The 21,501-nt window shown below is 37.7% G+C and overlaps 2 protein-coding genes across 2 annotated transcripts in view; both read left to right on the plus strand.

Moving 5' to 3' along the window:
* The first annotated feature begins 2,674 nt into the window (after positions 1–2,674).
* LOC107659944 (probable G-protein coupled receptor 148) lies at positions 2,675–3,787 on the plus strand. Its single transcript, XM_016449063.1, has one exon. The coding sequence runs from the start codon at positions 2,675–2,677 to the stop codon at positions 3,785–3,787; it is 1,113 nt and encodes a 370-aa protein (XP_016304549.1).
* Positions 3,788–5,379: 1,592 nt separating this feature from the next.
* Positions 5,380–21,501, plus strand: part of LOC107659963 (kelch-like protein 24) — a 19,344-nt gene continuing 3,222 nt past the window's right edge. The window contains exons 1-6 of the mRNA XM_016449098.1: positions 5,380–5,572; positions 7,552–8,432; positions 9,526–9,641; positions 10,965–11,149; positions 16,036–16,154; positions 20,214–20,402. Coding sequence (XP_016304584.1) covers positions 7,632–8,432; positions 9,526–9,641; positions 10,965–11,149; positions 16,036–16,154; positions 20,214–20,402 — 1,410 coding nt within the window. The 5' untranslated portion in view covers positions 5,380–5,572; positions 7,552–7,631. The remainder of the gene's footprint in view (positions 5,573–7,551; positions 8,433–9,525; positions 9,642–10,964; positions 11,150–16,035; positions 16,155–20,213; positions 20,403–21,501) is intronic.

The raw sequence follows: 21,501 nt of genomic DNA on the forward strand, positions 1-21,501 counted from the left end.
CCCCACATGCTCCAAATTCACGAAAAATGGTCTTGTTTGTTTGTGCTTCGTTTGTGCTGGTATGTACAGGTAAAAGTTTCGTTTGTGCTGCTTCGATTTTTAAAATATTAGACATTGAATTATAAGCGATGACGTCACCAGCCCCCCCACATGCTTCAAATTCGCCCAAAACAGGCTCAATCGTTTGTGCTTCGTTTGTGCAGGTAAAAGTTTCGTTTGTGCTGCTTTGGTTTTTTAGATATTAAAATATTATTTAGTGATAATTCTGAGGTCACTCAGCCCCCCACATGCTCCAAATTTACCCCAATAGTCTCGTTTGTTTGTGCTGGTTTGTACCGGTATTTTTGTTTTTACTGTCATTTTTACCAATACAGTTGAAGTAATAAGTAATAAATTCAAACGGCAAACCAAATCACATGAAATAGTCGCAGTCACTTAATTGTTAGTAGCCATATTCGTTCAATTAGACCAATTAAACGAAAATAAAAACTAGGCCTATTTCATTATGTCTTTACATAAAAAAATAAAGACGATATACATAGGCCTATTTTCGTTTCAGCGCACAAATAAAACATGCAATAGCCTACTGTTTCCAGGTCCGTGTAGCCTATACTTTTGCATCCATTCGTTTTTCCTTTTTTAACCATGACGAAAAAAATGAAAAAAGAAGGATTGTTGTATTTTTAAATGCCATCCTGAAAACCAAATTTGAAATTAGAACCGTACACAAAATGCTGCCCGAAAAAGTAAAATAGGCTATTGATTTTTTTTAATGACTTTTTGCACCTTTAATAAATAATTGAAAAATGCACAAATTAATATAGAAACATTTTGATTTTAACAGGTTTTCTTTGGCCAAATTAGAAGTAGGCTAATGCTTCTCTTGCACATTCAGTTTAGAACTATATGTCTCTGCGCTAGATCATTGATGGGGAGCTGGGCAATTAATAGTAAATATGACCAAAACAGGGTATTATTATTATTATTTGTATATGAATAATAAAATCGCTATATATGCGCATGTCAAGTATTTGTGGGAGTATTATAGTATTACTATATGATATGGAGGCGCCCGCGCAATCTCTCCATTTTTTTTTTCCCTGCAGAAAGAACTTAGAATAGGCTACTCCGTCATTTTTGGATTTGCTTTATACTGTGGAGATGGCCATCAGCGTTGACTAATCTGTTGACTAGGAAAAAATCTTTAAAAACGAGTAGCGAAAACGAAAATATTACCAGCACAAACGAAGCACAAACAAACGAGACTAGTTGGGGTCATTTTGAAGCATGTGGGGGGCTGAGTGACCTCTGAAAATGGACATTAAATATTATTTTAATATCTTAAAAACCTAAGCAGCACAAACTAATTTTTTTACAGCACAAACCAGCACAAACGAAGCACAAACAAACGAGACTATTTGGGGTGAATTTGGAGTATGTTGGGGGGCCACTAAATAATATTTTAATATCTAAAAAACCGAAGCAGCACAAACGAAACTTTTACCTGCACAAACGAAGCACAAACGATTGAGCCTGTTTTGGGCGAATTTGAAGCATGTGGGGGGGCTGGTGACGTCATCGCTTATAATTCAATGTCTAATATTTTAAAAATCGAAGCAGCACAAACGAAACTTTTACCTGTACATACCAGAACAAACGAAGCACAAACAAACAAACCTATTTGGGGTCAATTTTGGAGCAGTGGGGGGCTGAGTGCTACATCACTTTTAGTCAGCTTTGAGAAACTCCTCTCAGCTAGCACGTCTTTTCGAAGTGAAAGTAGCCTTGTCACCTGACCTGAATACAGCGCGCTGATTTAATTTTTTTTATCTATCCCACAAGTCTTGTAAGTCTATGTATTTTATTGTTATTATTATTGGTAATATTTTTATATTCGTTGTTATGTATTTGATTTTTTTTTTACCTTCATTTCGATCTCTTTACTTAACGTTCAGGGCTGCGTTTCCCAAAAGCATCTTAAGCCTAAATCGATTGAAGAACCATTGTCATCATTTGAAAACGTTATTATTTTGCATATATATGTGGCATTATTTTGACTCCATACAAAACCGGCTTTTTTTGACTAAACGTGTGTAGGATTCAGATCGCGCTATATGTGGAGAATAATGCACGCAATCAGCTCTTTTTTTTTAAAGTGGCGTTTATCGGTTTTTGCAAATGAACTCTTCATATGTTGTTATGCATGCCCACAATATTGATTCAAACTCTTGTGTGCAAACTACGCAGTGGTCTATAATGCGGTTTTGTTCTCTTGGCAAGATAAATAAATTTACATTTAAGGATTTTTACACGATTGTGTCTTTCTCCAATTTCCTATAAGCGTTCAATGTTTAACCTGTGTGGCACTTAGTCCTCCAAGTTAAACAATCAATCAGTCCAAAAATAACAGTGTAAATGTTAAGCAATACTTCTGATTCTAGGAAGACATATCAATATTTATGCCTAGGTGCAAAATCCTTGAGTGTCGTTCTGATCCATTTAGCTGTGAAGTGATATTTACCCATTTCTCCTCCTCCATGGAAACCATTTACAAGTGTGCCTGTGACAAATCCACATCTGTCCCATAAATCACTTACCACAGTCTGCAGGAAGGGGGAAGGAGAGACACATTTACCTTCAGCCCTGGATTGGATGCACAAACACATGCCAAGAGATGGAAACTCTAATGGAGGGAAAGTCGGAGCGTTTCTACCTAGCTGCAGAAGACCTTTTTTTATCTCTGCTTTGTTCGTTTGGCAATTGGTACAACAAGTCGGGTCGAGCTGAGCTTCACATACGTTCTTCTAAGTTCTCTAACTCCTCTGAAAGCCCAGCGGAGATGTTCGCGCACGAGTGGCATGGATTCATCCCTCCCTGCCACATGAAGGTGCTTCAGCTGTGCCCCATTTTGGCCTTCCTGGCCATTCTGCTGATCACCCCGGTTCTTCTAGTACGCATCCTGTCCCGAGTTGACCTGCGGCAGCAGACTCGTTACCTCCTCCTGGCCAATGTTCTCTTCAGTGACCTGCTGTTTGTTTGCATGAATATCCTGAGTGCCTGCATCAATTTAGCCGGTGTGTTGATGACGGAGTGGCCATGTGCCGTGCTGCTCTTCCTCTCTGCAGTTTTATACAGCTCTGGGGTACTAAGCATTACAGCAATGGTACTGGATACCTGCTTTGCAGTGTTAGCCCCCTTTCGCTACCTGGCACTGTGGCCTGTGTCACGGACCTACGGAGCAATTGTTGCCATCTGGGTCATCTCTGTCTTTCTTCCTGCAGCAGCTGTTGGCATGTTTTTGTGGTACCATAGTACGGCCCCCTGCGCCCTCCACCTCTGCTCCCTTCCTTTGCTGATGGTTTTGACCGTAAGCCACTTTCGCCCACTCCATGTCTCCATGCTGCTGACGGTCACAGGTATCATTTTCATCCTCCTTCTAGTGTTGTCTGGTTACCTCATCCTCTACTTTTGTACCCGTAGTTCGGGCGTGTGGAAGGGCGAGACCTCGTCTCGTGCTAGAGGAACATTTCTCATCCATTATCTCCACCTGTTCCTGGCTTTCTGTCCCCTGCTGGTTTTGATGATCGAGCTGATGCTTTGCCACAACAGTGAGACTATGGACCCCAAAGCAAGCCTGTGGATGTCCTTGGTGGTGTGTAACATCTTGCTCATCCTGCCCAAAGCCTTAGCCCCGTACCTGTATGGGCTCCGCTATAGAGAACTGTGCAACTTGCTGTTCCAGTTCTTTCATCTGAATAGGCCAACTACTATCACACCTGTGATATAAATATGCTTATTTGAATTTGTGAAAAAGACTTTTAAAAAGGTGTTGCTGAACTTTTCACCAACCAGTTAAAACTACCAGTTATAACATAAAATTAGCTGTCTGTAATGATGCTCAACTGGGGTTTTGTAAGTAATAATATGATGTCACAAAAATATTTGAGAATAATCAAAAATATACATTCAGCAGTTGTGGTAATGATGGCATTTATTGTGTTTAATATGATATTGTGTATTTACTTATGGTATTCACTATGTATTTTGGTTAACGTACTAAAAACTCTATTTCTAGCCTATCAATAAAAACTACAATAAGTCAGCCTTCCCAGATACTTCTTCAGTCAGAAGCACCGTTATAAATATACATAAGATTTACTACTGTAAACCCTATCTGAAATAACTATGAAGCTTTACAAATGTTGTAAGAGGCTGTGATAATCTCTCGTTTTGTTTTATTTGTTGATTACATCGGTGGCTTAAACCAGGTTACTAGGCCTTTATTTTATCGTAGAAACAATACTGTAGCAACTATTGTATTTTGACTGAAACGAATCTATGTAAACTATTGTAATTTCGTGATAAACCGAGCACCTGTATGTTAAAATGATTATTATACACATTTGCGTTTTTTGAAAGATTCCTGTAAAAAAAATAAAAAAGAATAAAACTTGCCAGATAAGTAACTTGCTCCCTCATTGTGCTCCCTCTCCTACCATGTGTTCGTCTGATTAAAAGTTTACAAATGTCACTGCTGCTGCAAATTCGATTCATATATACATTTTCTAATGGAAACCTGATCCAGAAATACCTATTATTCGCTATTATTATAATATGTGTAATTAAAATAAAAAAATGCGCGCGAAACACCGGTAGGATTAGTTAAAATAACCACAAGATGGCGCTATTGGCGCCTTTTAGTAAGGATGATTTCGTCTAGTAGTTTTATGCTGGCGAGTTTTTGTAAATTATAATATTATACTAAATCAAATAGTTTTTACTTAATATACTGTAATTAATTTACATTTTATCATTCACAAATAATACTTTAATTATGTATGCTTCTGATTACACAAGGGAAATCAAGTTTCTAGTTACGCGTCACGTTTTTTTCCGTCTCTCAATCTGTCCGGAGAACTATGTTTTTTTTTTTTTAATCAAGGCGTCGTTCTACAGTTACATAAGGAAAGGGAAGCAGTGTCAACACCACCATTTTATTGAACTGTACAAAACACGTTGTACATGTAAAACTAGCAATACATTCTAATCTAAATTCTTTGTTCTTCATTAACAAAATAACATAACAATTTAACATCAAGCAACACTATTGGCTTTGGGACCGTTGAAAAGGCTTTTGAAGTTTGCCGTGACGACAATATGACACAAACTGTCTTCGTTCATAATCGGGTTTTTGTTTGCAAACAACGACCAGCCACATGGAAATTCTCCCGCACTGAATTCTGGGATATGATATTCTTTTTTGCTGGTTTGAAGGAATGATGAAACGGCGACAGAACTACATTTCCCATGAACATATTTCCCTTGAACAGCTGACATAAACAAGTTCAAAGCCTGTGTGTGCATTCTTTGTGCCAGAACACGCAGAGAGCGACTATGAGAAGGACGGTAACAAAGAAAACTTAACAGTGACAGCACAAGTGCTCACGCTTATGGATCTCTTTTTTTATTTTTAGAAATAACCGGATTTGTTTGTTTGTATTTACTTTTAAGGATCTTTAACCCTTACTATTAAATTTGATGTTTGGCAGAAAGTTGGTCTCCTTTGGATAAGGTGAGAAAAATAATGCTGAACTTTTATATGAGCAATTTCAATGATTGCGATACGATTGATTAAGAATTAGCACTCCAATATTATTGCCATGTTTGTTTATGGCGCTTTTTCGTATGTCTAAATGTATATATCTAAATATGTGCTTATATCTAAATAATGTAATATATAATGTATATAATATACATACACATATTTGCATATATACATGGTGTGTGTGCGTATATAATACAGTGCTTGAAGTGGAAAAAAAGAAGTGCCGGTTCTCTCCAAAAAAATAAAAATACAATAAATAAATATATAAACGTTCATAATTCCAAATGTATATATATATATAATATAATATAAAATAAATAAGCACCAGTTAAGCTGCAATACCAAACAGGACCACAGGGACTGCATTACTACTTATTACTAATGCATTCCCTTACTGGAATCTTGAACTTTTCAGAAGTTTACCGGTTTCAAATGACCTCCTATATATATATAGCTTTTTCATACAATTTATTTTAATTTTCTGCATGTGGTATTGAGATAATTTCTGCTGGCAGCTCTAAGTTTTGAGACTGAATGTTTATTCAGAAACTGCAACTGCTGTAAATCTCTGGTAGACTATAGTAGATCACCTTGAACCTGCAACAAAACAGCTGGGATGGTTATTGAAACATAATGTCTGGACTAGGTTTCACCCAGCCTCTAACAACTAATGACTTTTTAGACCAGCTAAAAACCAATTGTCATCTTAAACTGGATTTTTCTGCAGGCTGGTTAGAAAGATGGTCTCTCTAAACACTTAGGGATTCTTTCTCTGTGGTTTAAAGCCTTTTATGGAGTAGAAATCACACATAATTCATCTCATTTATATGATGTCATCATTTCAGTCCGCATGTGGCATGTTTTGCTGTAAAACCGTTTCAGCTGTGGAGGAAATATTGAGCAACCATCCATGTTCTTTTATTTCTACTTCCACAACAAAACAAACCTTGTGACTTGAAGTGACTTAAAAAAAAAAAAACTGCACAAACTCTCCCTCTTTCTCGCTCACTCACTCACTTTATCTCTCAGCCACAAAGAATCAGTGTTCCTTTTATATCAGTGCACTATTGCCTTGAGGAATAGCTTTTTTTTCTATCTTTTTTTTTTACCAGTCACATGTCTTGACATATTTCAGTGTGCTCTAGTAACCTTCTCAGATGTTTATGAACTCAGTGCCTTTGTTTTCTGTGATGATTGTGCAATAATTTGCTTTTCAACCTAAAACGTTTATATTTTTAATTTTTTGCTTTTTTGATTTTGATTGTCATGACCCTTGGTAGGCTATAACACTCATAATACAATTAAAATAACACTTAAGTTCACATTTTCCTTAATATAATTAATAATAATTGTACATTTATGTGTATATTATTTAATGATTTGCTTTTGGTAACAAATCAAAATGGATGGTTTTCAGTTTTTCATTAAAATATATTAACTTTTTACCTCTGAAATGACTTTACTTTTCAACTGATTTTCAACTAGGCCACTCAGATGGGGTACATAAATTTAATGTATTGGTCAAAATACTATTTAAGCATTGTTTTTGGCTATCGTTATATAAGTAAGCTCCTTTTTTAAAATCCCTGCTCAATAATCTAATAAAGATATATTAGCAAATAATGCTAGATTTGCAAAATACTTGTTACTATTGAGATGCTCTTGAGCATGAACTTGACCTTTAGCTTCCACGTCTGGGTCAAAATGCCTCCTTGAAAGTGTGAGCCTGGCCACATTCTTTATGAAATGCCACAAGGTCAATATTTCCTTCACAATTTAGTTCTCTTGAAACACATCTTAAACAGGTCTTTGGGTTTACCTGAAAATTACAGACTAGTGTGTTGCAGCATAGATAGTAATGCTAATCTCAAGAAGGTGGACCTCCAGAAATGTACTGAATACCACTAATGTAGTGTTTGTTTATTGTAAATGCTGTTCTTCTACAGGTGTTGATGGTCACCAATCCTTTTCCTGCAACCATTGATAGTGATTGTTTATTGGTGAAGGGCTCTCATCAGATACAATCATGGTGCTCATTCTGGGTCGCCGTCTGAATCATGAGAACTCTGGTGGTGTGCCAGAATCACCGGCAATCAAGCGTAAAGTCTTTGAGATGGAGTCTAAGACCCTGAACGACGTGTACAACTTCTCTTCCGGTTCCTCTCACTTTGAGAGTGTCCTTCAGGTCTTCAACGAGTTCCGCGACAGCCGCCTCTTCACGGACGTGATCATAAGCGTCCAGGGTCGCGAATTCCCATGTCACCGTGCCGTGCTGTCGGCCTGCAGCAGTTACTTCCGTGCCATGTTCTGCAACGACCACAGAGAGAGCCGTGAGATGCTTGTGGAGATCAACGGCATCCAGGCTGATGCTATGGACACGTTCCTGCAGTATGTTTACACCGGTCGTGCCTGCATCACCACCAACAACGTCCAGTTCCTCTTCGAGACCTCCAGCCTCTTCCAGATCACCACACTGCGGGATGCTTGTGCAAAATTCCTGGAAGAGCAGCTGGACCCCTGCAACTGCCTCGGGATCCAGCGTTTCGCAGACGCCCACTCTCTCAAACAGCTGGCCAGTCACTGCCGTGCTTTCGCCTTGTTGAATTTTCCAGAAGTTGCTCAGCATGAGGAGTTTCTAGACCTTCACAAGGATGAGCTGCAGGAATACTTGGCCAGCGATGAGCTGTCCATTGGCAAGGAAGAGGTGGTGTTTGAGGCGGTGATGCGTTGGGTCTACCATGGCGTGGAGTACCGCAAACCCATGCTGAAAGATCTACTACAACATGTCCGACTGCCTCTCCTGCACCCAAACTATTTTGTACAGACGGTGAGTGGTACATTCAAATTAATTTGAACAGGTGGAGAAGCTCTTTATTAGTTCATCGAATCCAGAAATGCACTGCTGAGATGTTTACAGAGTGCTGCAGAGATGACATATTTTTATAGGCCAAACCAAATGTTAGCATCACCTTGTTCCTTGAAAGGGGGATTTTTTTTTCCATTGGCTGTTGGATTATTGCAGAAAATAAGTTCTGTGACCAACAAAAGTTTATGACTTACAAAAGTTTAGAAGTTGATGTAAAAGTTCATACTCGTCTTGTTCGTCATGATAATCTTCACAAATGAACACAAGAAACATCATCCCTGCAGCACTCTATAGAGATCAAAGAATCATAAAATCAGCCTTGGTTTGTTTCTTAAAGTGTCCTCAAGTGAAAATGAACTCTACCTTGGGTATGGCTTGGTCCTAAAGTTACAGAATCAGATAAGGCCTTTGGCTAGTTGTAGAGTGTTGCTGCATTCCATTTACCTTGGAAGTTGGATGCCAGAGCTAAGAATGATGCACATCCGAGTTGACCACGTTCCAGTACCCAAGTTGGAAAATGAACTTCAATACCTGTTGATAAAAACACACTAAAAAGCACTATTTTAAAAAGATAATGCATAGGTATCATGGATGGTACTGTGTGCACCACTGAGTTTACTGAGACTAACAGAAATGTTAATAAACAGTATATAACTACTGTTTCACTTCTGTTGATGCACTGAGCAGCCATATTGGATTCTGAAGTCAGGGTTGTTGCAGTTCCTCCGAGTTTCCGAGTTGGAACTCCGACTTGAGGGGGCGTTCCAGTGAAAAGTTCCTACAGTGAACTTCGTAATTTCCGACTTGCGAGTGCAAATGGAGTGCAGCATTTCGCTCCAATGATAATCAAACACTCTTTGAACCAGTTAATCAAGATCTCGGGGTTCACCTGAAAACTATCGGCAGGTGTGTTGATGTTTGCCAAGTCAAAGCTCTTTCCTTATTGTCGTAATGCAACGATATTATTTAAACAAGATAGCTGGACTCTACAGGAAGGCAGATAAAAGGGAGCCAGATTAAGGTCAAGCATTAAGAATGTGATAATATTTTGCAGGTGGAAGGCGATAAATTGATCCAGAATGCTCCAGAATGTTACCAGCTGCTGCACGAAGCACGTCGCTATCACGTACTTGGCAATGAGATGATGTCGCCACGAACCAGACCCCGCAGGTACACAAACATTTTTGACCAGAAATTGGCCGATAAGATGATTTGCTCTTAAAAAAAACAAATAGTTTCTTCTTCCTGTGAGGGACTAAAATTACATGCAATTCACAGAGAAAGTGAAACTGGACAAACTGAAAACAGGTTTTCAATGGACTGTGTTGAACTTTTGAGGATGAGACATGGGGCATTGTTACGCCGTCCTTAAATACTCCTCAATTTGTTAACTTAAGCGCATAATTCATCTCCATTTTTTTTTTGCTCTTATGCGAATGGTAGCTCAAATTGTGCAGCTAAAGCTGTCAGATTTATGATTACCGGGAAGTAAAAAGTAATAATAATTGCATTGCGGGAGGGATGCCATATCTCTAGACCAGAATATCACCTACAACACTAACAACCACTTAAAACACTTTAGCAACCACATAACAACATCCTGGCATTGTGGCAGTGACTTTTGCATGGGCAGGCACCACTCACGTTTTCTTCAGAACAAATATAGTCAATTTCTACACACTCAGTCGTCTGGTATCATTAAGTACTACTGTTTATAGAAAGTAACCATTTAAAAAAAGGCTCAGAATTAGAAAACATGTCTTTGTTTAGTGGCAGCATGTCTTGTTCTGGAGGCAGTATTTATTTAGAGAAACTGTTTTTGGAGGAAGTATTTTTAGGGTAGTATCTTTATAGGAGTCAGATTTAGGGAGGTTTAATCAGTACTTGGAGGCAGTATCTGGATATGGAGTTACTGTATTTAGAGTCAGTACCCTAATATGGGGTCTATATCTGTATTTAGAAGCAGTATCTGTGCTCTGGAGGTGTTATCTGTGTTTGGATACAGTATCTTGAATTGGGGGTTGAAAATGTATGAGCTTGCTTTCAGACATTCCACTCTGCTGGCAGAGAGACAGCCATAACCTCTGTGTCTTTATTGAAAATCATATTTCAAAATGATTTAGTGATTAAAAATGCACACATACAGCCCAAACACAAACTAGAAATGCAAACTCCTTCACTCTACAGGACCTGAGATTTCTCTGTGCTGCACACATATAAACAAGCTCTGCAGACACTCAATGAGAACTTTATCACATGGTGTTGTAGGTTTAAATACATGCACATTTTATTGTCTACTGTAGAACTAAAAAAACTCATATGTTATGTGGGTCTCTTACTTGTGACAGTGTCTAGAAAGAGGATTCATTCTCCAATAGATCATAGCGGAAGCTCATTATACCTTAGAAAGAATGAAGCTTAACCACTTTCTGATGATGTCACCACTTCAAAGCCCATGTTTATCTGATATTGTTATTTTTTCCCTGTCTGCAGGTCTACTGGTTTCTCTGAGGTCATTGTGGTGGTGGGAGGCTGTGAGCGAATGGGGGGTTTCAATCTGCCGTACACAGAATGCTACGACCCTGTGACGGGAGAGTGGACATCTCTTGCTAAACACCCCGAGTACACTAAGTCTGAGTATGCAGTGTGCGCCCTCCGCAATGATATCATTGTGTCAGGTTAGACCCGCTTATTTCTATGTGACAAATGATTTTGTTTTCTGTTTTTGAGTAGCCCCACCCACAGTAAAACTTCATTGGTCCAAAGCCCTCATCGTAGCTGTATATGAAACACCCTTTATTCTCTAATTGGTTGTGATTTTGTTACATAATGCTGTATTTTTCTTTTAACTGCAGACAGAAAAATGACTTGAGGCTGGAAACTGATAAAGTGTGGTTAGGACATGGTGAAATGCGCTGTACTTTCGGTGCTGGTGTGTCCTGTACTTGATCACAGTGACTGATCAGAAAGTGACTAGTTGTGTGGAACCTGAACACACACACACACACACACTCTCTTTTGAGCTGTGTTGTTGGCACAGGCATGTGGAACTTCCTATAAAAGTAGATTCACCCAGATTTACACGTTAGGGAGGAGTTTTGATGTCTGCCTGGAACATAAATGACATCTAATAAAAATTTCATATGTGCAATTTGAACTGCAATTTTTGCAATTTGAACTGTTTTGTTTAATTTTACCTTAAAACATTTGAAGTGTCCTACTGACAAGACGAAGTGAAGTGTGAGGAAAGGTAATCCGACTTTATACCACCTCACAGGTTGAAAACTGTTAAAATAAATCAGTTTTGAAGACTGGACCCAAACCATGTATGGGGATCAGAATATCATAGATACTTGGGAATGGGTTCTTAAAAATTGTGCCAGTAAGCAACCATCTCTAGCAAGCACCACTCAAATTTTCTTTAGAAAATGTAAGAATCTACTTTTAAACTCATTGTTCAGTTGAGCTTCATTTAACAAACTCTGTTGTTGTTTGGATGGGTTGGACAAATTAGTCCAGGGTTTTCTGTGGCGGGTTAAGGGCTTTTAGCAAATGCCTTTTTTGTGAGGAAATTTCTGGAACAGCTGTTTATGATTTGAGGAAAATCGGAAACAACAGCTGCCTCTGTGACCAGCCAGTGTGTCAAGGGCTGTTCTCACTGGCAAATTCAAGCGTTCTATTGGCTGAGTGCTTGGGACATTTTAAACTCTTAACTGGCACAGGCGAGTGGCATCTTTGGGGGGGAGTATTTGCGCCAAGAGTTTCAGAATAGTTCCAGGAATGATCTGCAGTTTTTGGCTGCAGATGTTGGTAAAGTTATTGCATCACGTCATCCAGGGTCACTGGCTATATATACAGGTCATGCATTTGAGGAGTTTCTGTATCTGTGACGTTTTATGCATTTAAACTTGACCTAAATTCTTTCAGCTCACGTGTGTTTTTGTTTAAACAAGCTGGATGCCATAATGAGGAATTCTGAATTGTGTAATTCTTATTCTTCTCCTTCTAGAGCCATTGTTCAGCGCTTTAAAAACATGAAGTAGTATGGAGTGTGTTTTGTGTGCCTGATTTCCATGAATAGAGCTGTGTTTTCACACTCATGTTCTCACGTGTCAGGTTTGCCCTTCTCTCTGTCTCTCAAACTCTCATAAACACACACTTCTTACTGCTGTTCTCGCGTGAACGTGCAGTTAACCAGCCTCCAGCATCAAGTTCAGAGGCCTCTTTCTAAATCTGTCCCTCTTTTCTCTCAAAAGTCATATCCTACAGTCATGGTGGTTCAGCTGTCTTTGATAAACATTACTCTTGGATTTCTTTCAAGAATAACAAAAATCTCCGCAGTAGAGTGTAAGTGCACAGCTTGCCAGATCAGTGATTCCATACGTACTTCATAAATTTAAGATCACTTTTTTATGCACCCATCCACATGTTTTATTTAATAGAATCATGCAGAATTTGCTGCTTTCTGATCATACAAATTAAATCAAAGCATGTACAAGTAAAGTAACTTAAAATACACCAAAGTACCTATTTTGGACAGCTCACATATTATTAACTTATTACATTGCATGCCAAATAATCTTTCCTAGGAACCCTGTGTCTGCACTTTTTCAGCAGAGCCCAAAAATTCAAGTTGATCAAACCTGTATGACTTTCTTTCTTCTACTCCATTGACTTTCATTGTATGGACAAAAACCACTGATATATTTTTCGCAGCATCTTCATTTGTGTTACACAGAAGATAGAAAGTTATATAAGTACAATGACATGATGAATTGAATAAGAGTTCTGAATTTTAATGCTGTTCATTGCAACATCACTGCCTACATTCGTTTAGACGTGCTCTTTTATATTGATCATCATTTCGTCATTTGCTTTGCTGTGATAAGAACAAGTTAAGTTAGTTAATTTCAGTGTTGAAATATGACGGAAGACATAATTGGTTGGCAGTTCCTCCCTGAGGCAGTGGATCTGAGTCAGCAGCAAGAAGACACGTGCAGTGTTTCTAAGAGCGTCTCCATTTGCCTTTTCACTGTTAGAAAAACCATAAATCATTCCATCCAAACCAGACCAAGAGGACCTCTGTTTTACAACTTGACATTTGAAATGAACGTACACTGATTTGACGTTTCCTGTTCACAGTTGCCCATTTTAGGAGGCTGATGAACAGGGCTGTCACTAAACATAAATCACATCCGGGGCTTATTCGTGCCATTGCATAATGCAAAATAACTTGTTATTTACAAGCTAAATAACTCAAATTACACTCATTTTTCAGGATTTTTAATGTATGTCATCAAGCTCTGGTAAAAAAAATTAATAAATAAACAATGAACTAAAAATGTCAGATTAAAGAGAAAATGAAAAGGAAAGGAATAAAACTGTTTTTAATTAATTTTATTTGAGGCCTTATTGAATATATTGCCCTAGGCCACAATGTATCACTGGTTTTTGCAATGTTTTTTTTTTTAGAAATGTTATGAAGTTTGAGAAAAATTATATTTTGGGCTATAATATAATATTGCCAAGAAATTTTATCATTAAAAATAGTCCAAATAATTAGGTTTCTTTACTCTCATGCCTCTAAAACATTCAGGACTATCCAAAATAGATTCGAAGCTGCATCCCTTCAGCATGTGTAGAGCTATGTTTCTGTTAATAACTAGCTTTACTATTCACCTGCAGGTTTTGCATCCGGTACTGAAAGTGCCTGCTTAGTGACAACATGTAAAGTGTCAGCTGGAGACAGACATCTTAAATGCTGGTTTGTCTGGTCTTCAGTCTGAATGAATGTCACAAAGGCTTGATGGTCTTTGTCAAGGGATATTGACAGAAGAGTGAACTAAAAGGACCGGAGCCCGTCTTTATTATGTTTACTCAGCATTAGACGACAAAGCAAGCACATCCTCTTTAATTAAAGATTTTGAATCTGTCTTTATTTACCAGACAGTTGCTCAGCTAATCCGCTAATGGAGTTTATGAGCACTGTAGTTCTTGTTGTGCCGCTTGTACTTCCTCAAAAATGTTCTTCTATTCTTTTCTACCTGCTCTTTTTCCATCTTTCAGCTTCCCTTTTTCATTTTCCCCAGCCTTTCAGTCAAAAAAAGCTGGTTATTTTGAGTTTGTTTACTTCAGCACTCATGTGCATTCTCTAATATGAGCTAAAGAGGCTAAATTTATAATACCAGTGTTTCCTGCACCAAAAATAGCTGAATAAAGGCATTACCAAGATGGCCATCTAGTGCACTGACCTACCTTGAATGGACTTTGACGCACTGAGAGGGAAGAAGGGCCTCTATGCTATTTGAGCACTTCTCAGACCTTTATTATCTAAGTCTGTAAACAGAATTAAAGTGGAACGGCCTGCTCCCAGGTGTTGAGCGTGTGTGTGGGAGAGAAGGACTGTCAGAGCTTGTTTCAGACCTGCTGTTTGGATGATAACCAGCTATTTGGCCGAGATGTGAAGTGACAAAGAATAGAACAGCCCTCAGTGGGTTTAGATAAACACAGATGACAACAAGAAAGGACGTTCAGATCAGAGGGAGCTTTTCTGTTTAACAGGAACACAGGTGAATAACTGTGGTTTGTGTAATTACAGACATGGTGTTGTCTGAAACTGAGAATTAATAACCTGTTTGTGGGTTTGCAAAGTTGAAACATTTGACCACAAACAAGCTGCTAGTGGCTGACAAACAAACTATACTGTGGCCAGAAAAAGTATCTGGACACAGTTAAAAATGTATGAATGTCATTGATAAACTAAATGATGCTCAGAACTGACTTCACTTTTCTGAGCCAATTTCTGCGATGTTGGGTCTCAAGGTCATTTTTAGTTAATGTGCTATTAAGTCAGTTTCACTTAATATGTCATGGCAGAGTAATAGATCATCGTATTAGGTCAGAAAATGATCAACTCATGTTTGACACCCAGAACGTCTCAAAATACTTTTTGTCTTTATTGTACGTATAGGGATTAAATGCAAAGAGTTTTGTAAAATGTTACACTTGTGTAAATGTGTTCAATAACACAGACGCACACACACACCAGTGTGCTTTTAGTATTATGTATGGAATATTATAGTATTTTTGTATATATGTATTATATGTATATTTTATTATATGTGTATGTATATATATATATATATATATATATATATGTGTGTGTGTGTGTGTGTGTGTGTATACAAACACACACACATATGCCAAAGCAGCTTTTTAAATTGTCATTTAAATTGTTCATATAAAATATTTAAAATGTATTCTATTTCAGATTTATTCAGTTAAACAAGTTTTTTGTTCACAATAACAACACTCACTTGTCTAAATGGGGTCATTCCATAGACTTCTATTGTTTTTATACTGAGCAGTTAGAAATAACCTTCACAGAAAACTTTTGCATTTTTTACTTTTTATTTTATATATTTTTCTACAAATAAGGATATCGTCAAGTATCTCCAAAGGGAGGGTTTGTCAGTTTTAGCTCATTTTTGGGTAAATATGATTAAGTTGACACACACACACAGATTGCTTATGCTGTTGTTAATGTTGTGGTTGTTATTTACAGGTGGACGCATCAACAGCAGTTACGTCTGGATGTATAACTCTCAGCTCAACATCTGGATCAGAGTGGCCTCTTTAAATAAGGGTCGATGGAGACACAAGATGACCGTCCTACTGGGGAAGGTGAGAGGGAGTGGTGGGTGTCTGTCTGTGTGTGTGCTTCCAGTCCCAGTGTCCCATTTCCTAAATCAAAAGCACACTTCCTTTAGTGCATTGTGACCGTATGGAGAAAATTATGCAGGATTTGCACCTTTGTGTTGCACTGATAAAACATCTAATGTAAGTAAATATTTGTATTTTAAGTATTGCATGGGAAAAATCAGTTGAATTGGTTTCAAATACATGGCTATTTTTGAATGGCTGTTGATGGACAAATATGATTTTGGCTTTTTTTAGGCATCCCCCACCCATTTGTTCCTTTGTTTTTCCTTAAAATAATTAACCCTGTATTGAAATTACTCAAATTTTCTCTTCTCTTTCTTCTCCATAATTATCTTCAAATATTGCAGATTTGTACACTCAACGTTTGCTCTACTTTAAACTCTGGCGAAATATTTTTTTTCTTACCCAATTGGCATTTTTTTAAGCATATATGCAATAAATTCTTTTGTGGTTTATGCTTCAAACAAGATAAAACACTTTGGCTGTGGAGTAAGAGAAATAAGCTTTAAGTTTTTTACAGCACAAAACTAACCATTACATATAAGTGCAAAAAAAAAAAAAAAAAATATTTTAGTAACCAGGGTTTAAGTGTGTGTTTAGGACTGTTTACAGCTGTAATCAGATTGTGCTGTTTCCATTTAACTGATAATTTTGTAGAAATTAGCTGCCCTAGTTATTGTGTGTTGTGTTTGTCTTATGGAAAATCATGCTTCACTTCCTGTGAATTGTTTGTGGGTTTTTCATGTTTCATGTTTTGTTATGATAGTCTTTTGGTGTTTTATTTTGAGAGTTTGTGAATGTTTTAAACACATGCATTTTATTACACATGCAAGGGGTGTAATGTGCTTCCTGCTTAGATGTAGTACGTTTTCTGTTCATACACATAACGAGAGAGAGAGAGAGAGAGAGAGAGATACACAAAATGCTCTCTTGAGACTTTTTTTTTTCTTGGAAAACGGTTGTTGTAATTCTCTCTTGTGTGTGTGTGTGTGTGTGTGTGTGTGTGTGTGTGTGTGTGTGTGTGTGCGCGTCCTTCTCTATAGTTGTTTACAGACACATTTGCTTGGTTTTAAGGATGTTTGTAGCTCTTTAGAGGGAGGACTGAAATGAGTTTCCATTTTGAAGGAAACAGTTCACCCCAAAATAAGTTTTGTTAACATTTACGCCCTCATGTTGTTCTTTGGGTGAGCAAATGATGCTGCAGAATTTGTATTTCATTGAACTGTCCCTTTAAATGTTTTCATTCAGTCTTCCAATTTTTTTACCTTAGGTTTTTTTTTTTCATGCATTTAATTTTGCGTTGTTTGTGTGTGTATGTTGTTTATGGCCATGTTTGCATGCCAAATGCATTTCTAACAGTGGCCTAGTAGTCCACAGCACAACAAATTTTCCACAACACAATAAAATCGCCACAACACAACGCATAGGACTAATTTCATTGTGCACTACTGGGTCACCATAATTACTACGTTTTTTATGCTTTAAACGACAAAAGCAAAACAGTACACCAGACATTATGAAGCCAGGGGAACAAATCGAACACATATTGTATCAGTTTGATTGATTATGGAAGAAGAGAGACAAAAGAAAATTCCTTGGGAGTCACAGGAAAATTAAAGTAAGAAACTCATATTTAATAAGATACCCTTAAGTGCTAAAAGAAATGACGAACTAAAACAATATCCTTATCAAACCAACTTTTCAAAAAAATACTTTTGTGTTTATACAAAATACGAAGCATTCGAAAACTAGCTAGAATTTTTTTTAAATGGCTTCCTTAAAGGCAGAGTAAGTGATTTCTGGTAGCCAATGTTGATATTTGAAATCACCAAAACAAACACGCCCCAGGCCTCCGCTCCTTGAGTTCTCTCCAGCGCTGGAAAGCTGATCCGATATTTACACGGGTCCTACTTCTTGCCTTATCGTTCCGCAGAATTGACAAAATTGGGAAATTTCTTTAGGATTTTCTTAGACAATCCCTCCAATATTTAATTGACAAATAAAATTGTGTTTAGCCCTGTTTTAAGTTTAAAAAAATAGAAAGACATCTGTTATCCGTATTCAAGCCACCTTTGCCTTGACCTTATGAAAGCACCTTCTGCTCTTAATTTATACAAGTCATCCAACTTAATTTGCAACATATCATATGAGCCACAGGCCATTCAACATCATCCATACGCCGCTCAAGACTAGTAACCTTCTCAACAATGACCTTCAATTTGGCTGACATGCCCGAGATCTTTTTTCTAGTCCATCTGAGCAGCTGTTGATCAGCTGTGTTATTCCTAACAGCTGTGACGAGATGTCAGCTCGAGTGACGTCACTTGCTCTTTTCTTTGTGACCGGCGATTTACTCGGAGTGACTCGGAACTCCTCTTCAGCTAAAGTGAACATATCTTCCTCGCTCGCGCAAGAAGCAATGCAATCATGACCACCGCTGGCTGGTGAGCACGCGTTATTACTAATGTTAGCCACATTAGCATTGACCGAAGAGTAATTCAAAGGACCATGTTTACACTCCATGGCAACGCAATACAGAAGAAAACTTCAAGTCAAAGATGTAACAAAACACACACAGCATACAATTAACTAAAAGTATTTTTGCTCTGTCTAAGCACAGTTGGTGCCAGAGCTCGCACAAACACATCTGATTCACCCCGTAATAACTAAGTTCACCTGGTGACCCTTTGAAAAATGAGTCTCTTTCTTTGACATTTCCGAAGAACCGCTAGTGTTTTGCTGAAAAACATTTCAAGCAAGATAAAACAATGATGAATGCATGTACGGGTAGATGGTAGGAAATCATGTTTGATAGCATATCTTACATAATTTCATTCCATCTACTTCATTCTCTTATCTTGTTTGTGCAGTTCCGTATAAAATTACTTGCAAGTTTTTAGCGTGCAGAGACGGCGGCGGGGTTCAAATCCTGATCTAATTATTTTTTATTTTTTTTACCAAGCAAAATTGCAACTTCAACTAGCCAGTAATCACCATATATATTTATCATGGAAGAAGAAGCACATATGACATTTTGGTATGGATACAATTACTTTCCTTTTAATGAATAAATATAAGGTTATGGATTTCAGTGGAATGAATGCCATTTTAATCAGTGAAGACAGGGTGGGACAGGGTTTAAATCATCAGAGAGTGTGAATAAGAGAACTTTAGCCTCTGAGGTCAGAGGTCATCAGTCTGTATGTGTGTTTACGTTACATGTGATCTTAGGCCTTAGGCAACTACGATCTGTTTCTCCTCTCTGTTGAACAGGTTTCCTGTTGAACAGCTTTAATGTGGGTCATTGTCATTACGTTATCATCGTGGCCCCTCCACACTTCCTCTGCTGTGTCAGTTTGAGAATAAAGCTGTTTGTGGAGAGGATACGACGAGTGCTTGTCTTTGAACAGCTACAGAGAAACACCAAAGCCAGGGAAAAGTGGTGCTTATGTTAGATCTCTGTCACCATTTATTGTTCTAGTAATAGAATAATTTGCAGATTAATTAAGTAAACATTAAAAAGGAATAGTTCACCCAAGTATGAACATTTGCCGAAAATGTACCCACCCTCAGGCCATCCGAAATGTAGATGAGTTTGTTTCTTCATCAGAACAGATTTGGAGAAATTTAGCAGTACATCACTTGCACACCAATTAATCTTCTGCAGTGAATGGGTGCCGTCAGAATGAGAGTCCAAACAGCTGATAAAAACGTTAGAATAATCCACAAGTAATTGACACGACTTCAGTCCTTCTATTAACGTCATGTGAAGCAAAGAGCTGCATGTTTGTAATAATCAAATCCATCAAGATGTTTTTAACTTCAAACTGTTGATTCAGGCAAAAATATGAGAACTCGATCCATAATATTGTTCTCTCTGGTGAAAAGCCATCTTGTCTGAATATAATTTCTTACTTTTAACCCCCCCCCCAAAAAAATTTACTTTTCTTTTAGGGTTGGATTATCTACATGTATTCATTTAGATAGCTAGGTAAACATATCTGTGTATGTATCCTGCAGGTGTATGCAGTTGGAGGTTATGATGGGCAGTCTTGTCTCAGTAATGTGGAGGTGTACGACTCATTCTCCAACCGCTGGACTGAGGTGGCCCCCATGAAAGAAGCCGTCTCCTGCCCGGCGGTCACCAGCTGTGCGGGAAAGCTTTTCGTCATTGGAGGAGAACCCTATGAAAACAGCTGCTCCAATAAGGTGAGTGTGAAACAGTGCTAAACACACCCACAATATAAAATTAGACAGAGCTCATCTATGAAACCAAAAAACTTGGTCTTTGTTCTTTATTTAAAACACCTATAGTGCAACTTATGCCTGGTGATTTTGCAATGCTGGCAGACCCTTCCTGCAATAGTGCTTTTTAGTAGGTGTCTTGAAAAGGAAAACCTTGAACCTTTTTGTTTAGGTGAGGCCTTTTATCAAATAAAAACTTTTTTTTTTTGTCTCTGCTAGAAAAAACTCACATCCCTCATTTCTTTAAACCTGTCCATCTGTTACATGCAATAACCACATCTGATTTTTCTGTTTGACATGATGCCTTTATGAAGCAAATTGACCATAACCAGTGCAGCAGAGAGTTTAACCAACCTGTAACACTGGCTCTGCTCTCAACCCTAGTTAGCGACATACTTTGATTAGGCTGAACTGGTTTGCTGGTAAAGCAGTTCTCCCAGCCTGACTAGCTGCAACATGCACCAAAACCAGCTAACAGACCAGCCTGATCAGGCTGGGAGACATTTTTGACTGGTTTCATATGAACCATTTGTCATTTGAGTTTTGTATTGTTTTTTGTTACAATGCTTTTTTAGAAGATAGCATGCCCATCTAAACAGCCAGCGAGGCCGCTCACTAGGGTTTGTCATACTGTTTGTCTTATATTTGACTAAATTTAATTTTAATGTAATTTTTTTCTCATGTACACTACCATTCAACAATTTTAGTAAGATTTTGTTTAAAAAAATAGTCTCAAGATTGCATTAATAATACAGTAAAAACATTAATATTTTTAAATATTATTGACATTTGAAATATTTTTTTTCTTTTTAAATTTATTTTGCGAATTCAGTTTATTCCTAGTGTCTCATGATCCTTCAGAAATCATTCTAATATGCTGATTTGATGCTCTCAAGAAACATTATTATTATTAACAATGTTGAAAACAGTTGTTTTGCTTAATACATTTGTGAAACCGCAATTTGTTTCAGGATTCTTTGATAAATAGAAAAGAAGAAAATCTTAACTGTCCCCAGACTTTTGAACATTAGTGTATGAGAGGGGTCCTGCTGAACTCACCTGT

Source organism: Sinocyclocheilus anshuiensis, unplaced genomic scaffold (assembly GCF_001515605.1).
Source record: "Sinocyclocheilus anshuiensis isolate Anshui unplaced genomic scaffold, SAMN03320099.WGS_v1.1 scaffold850, whole genome shotgun sequence".
Classification (NCBI taxonomy): Eukaryota; Metazoa; Chordata; class Actinopteri; order Cypriniformes; family Cyprinidae; genus Sinocyclocheilus; species Sinocyclocheilus anshuiensis.

Bases quoted from the DNA above. Each gene is read 5' to 3' on its own strand.
- LOC107659944 (XM_016449063.1), top strand. From the start codon at position 2,675: ATGGAAACTCTAATGGAGGGAAAGTCGGAGCGTTTCTACCTAGCTGCA.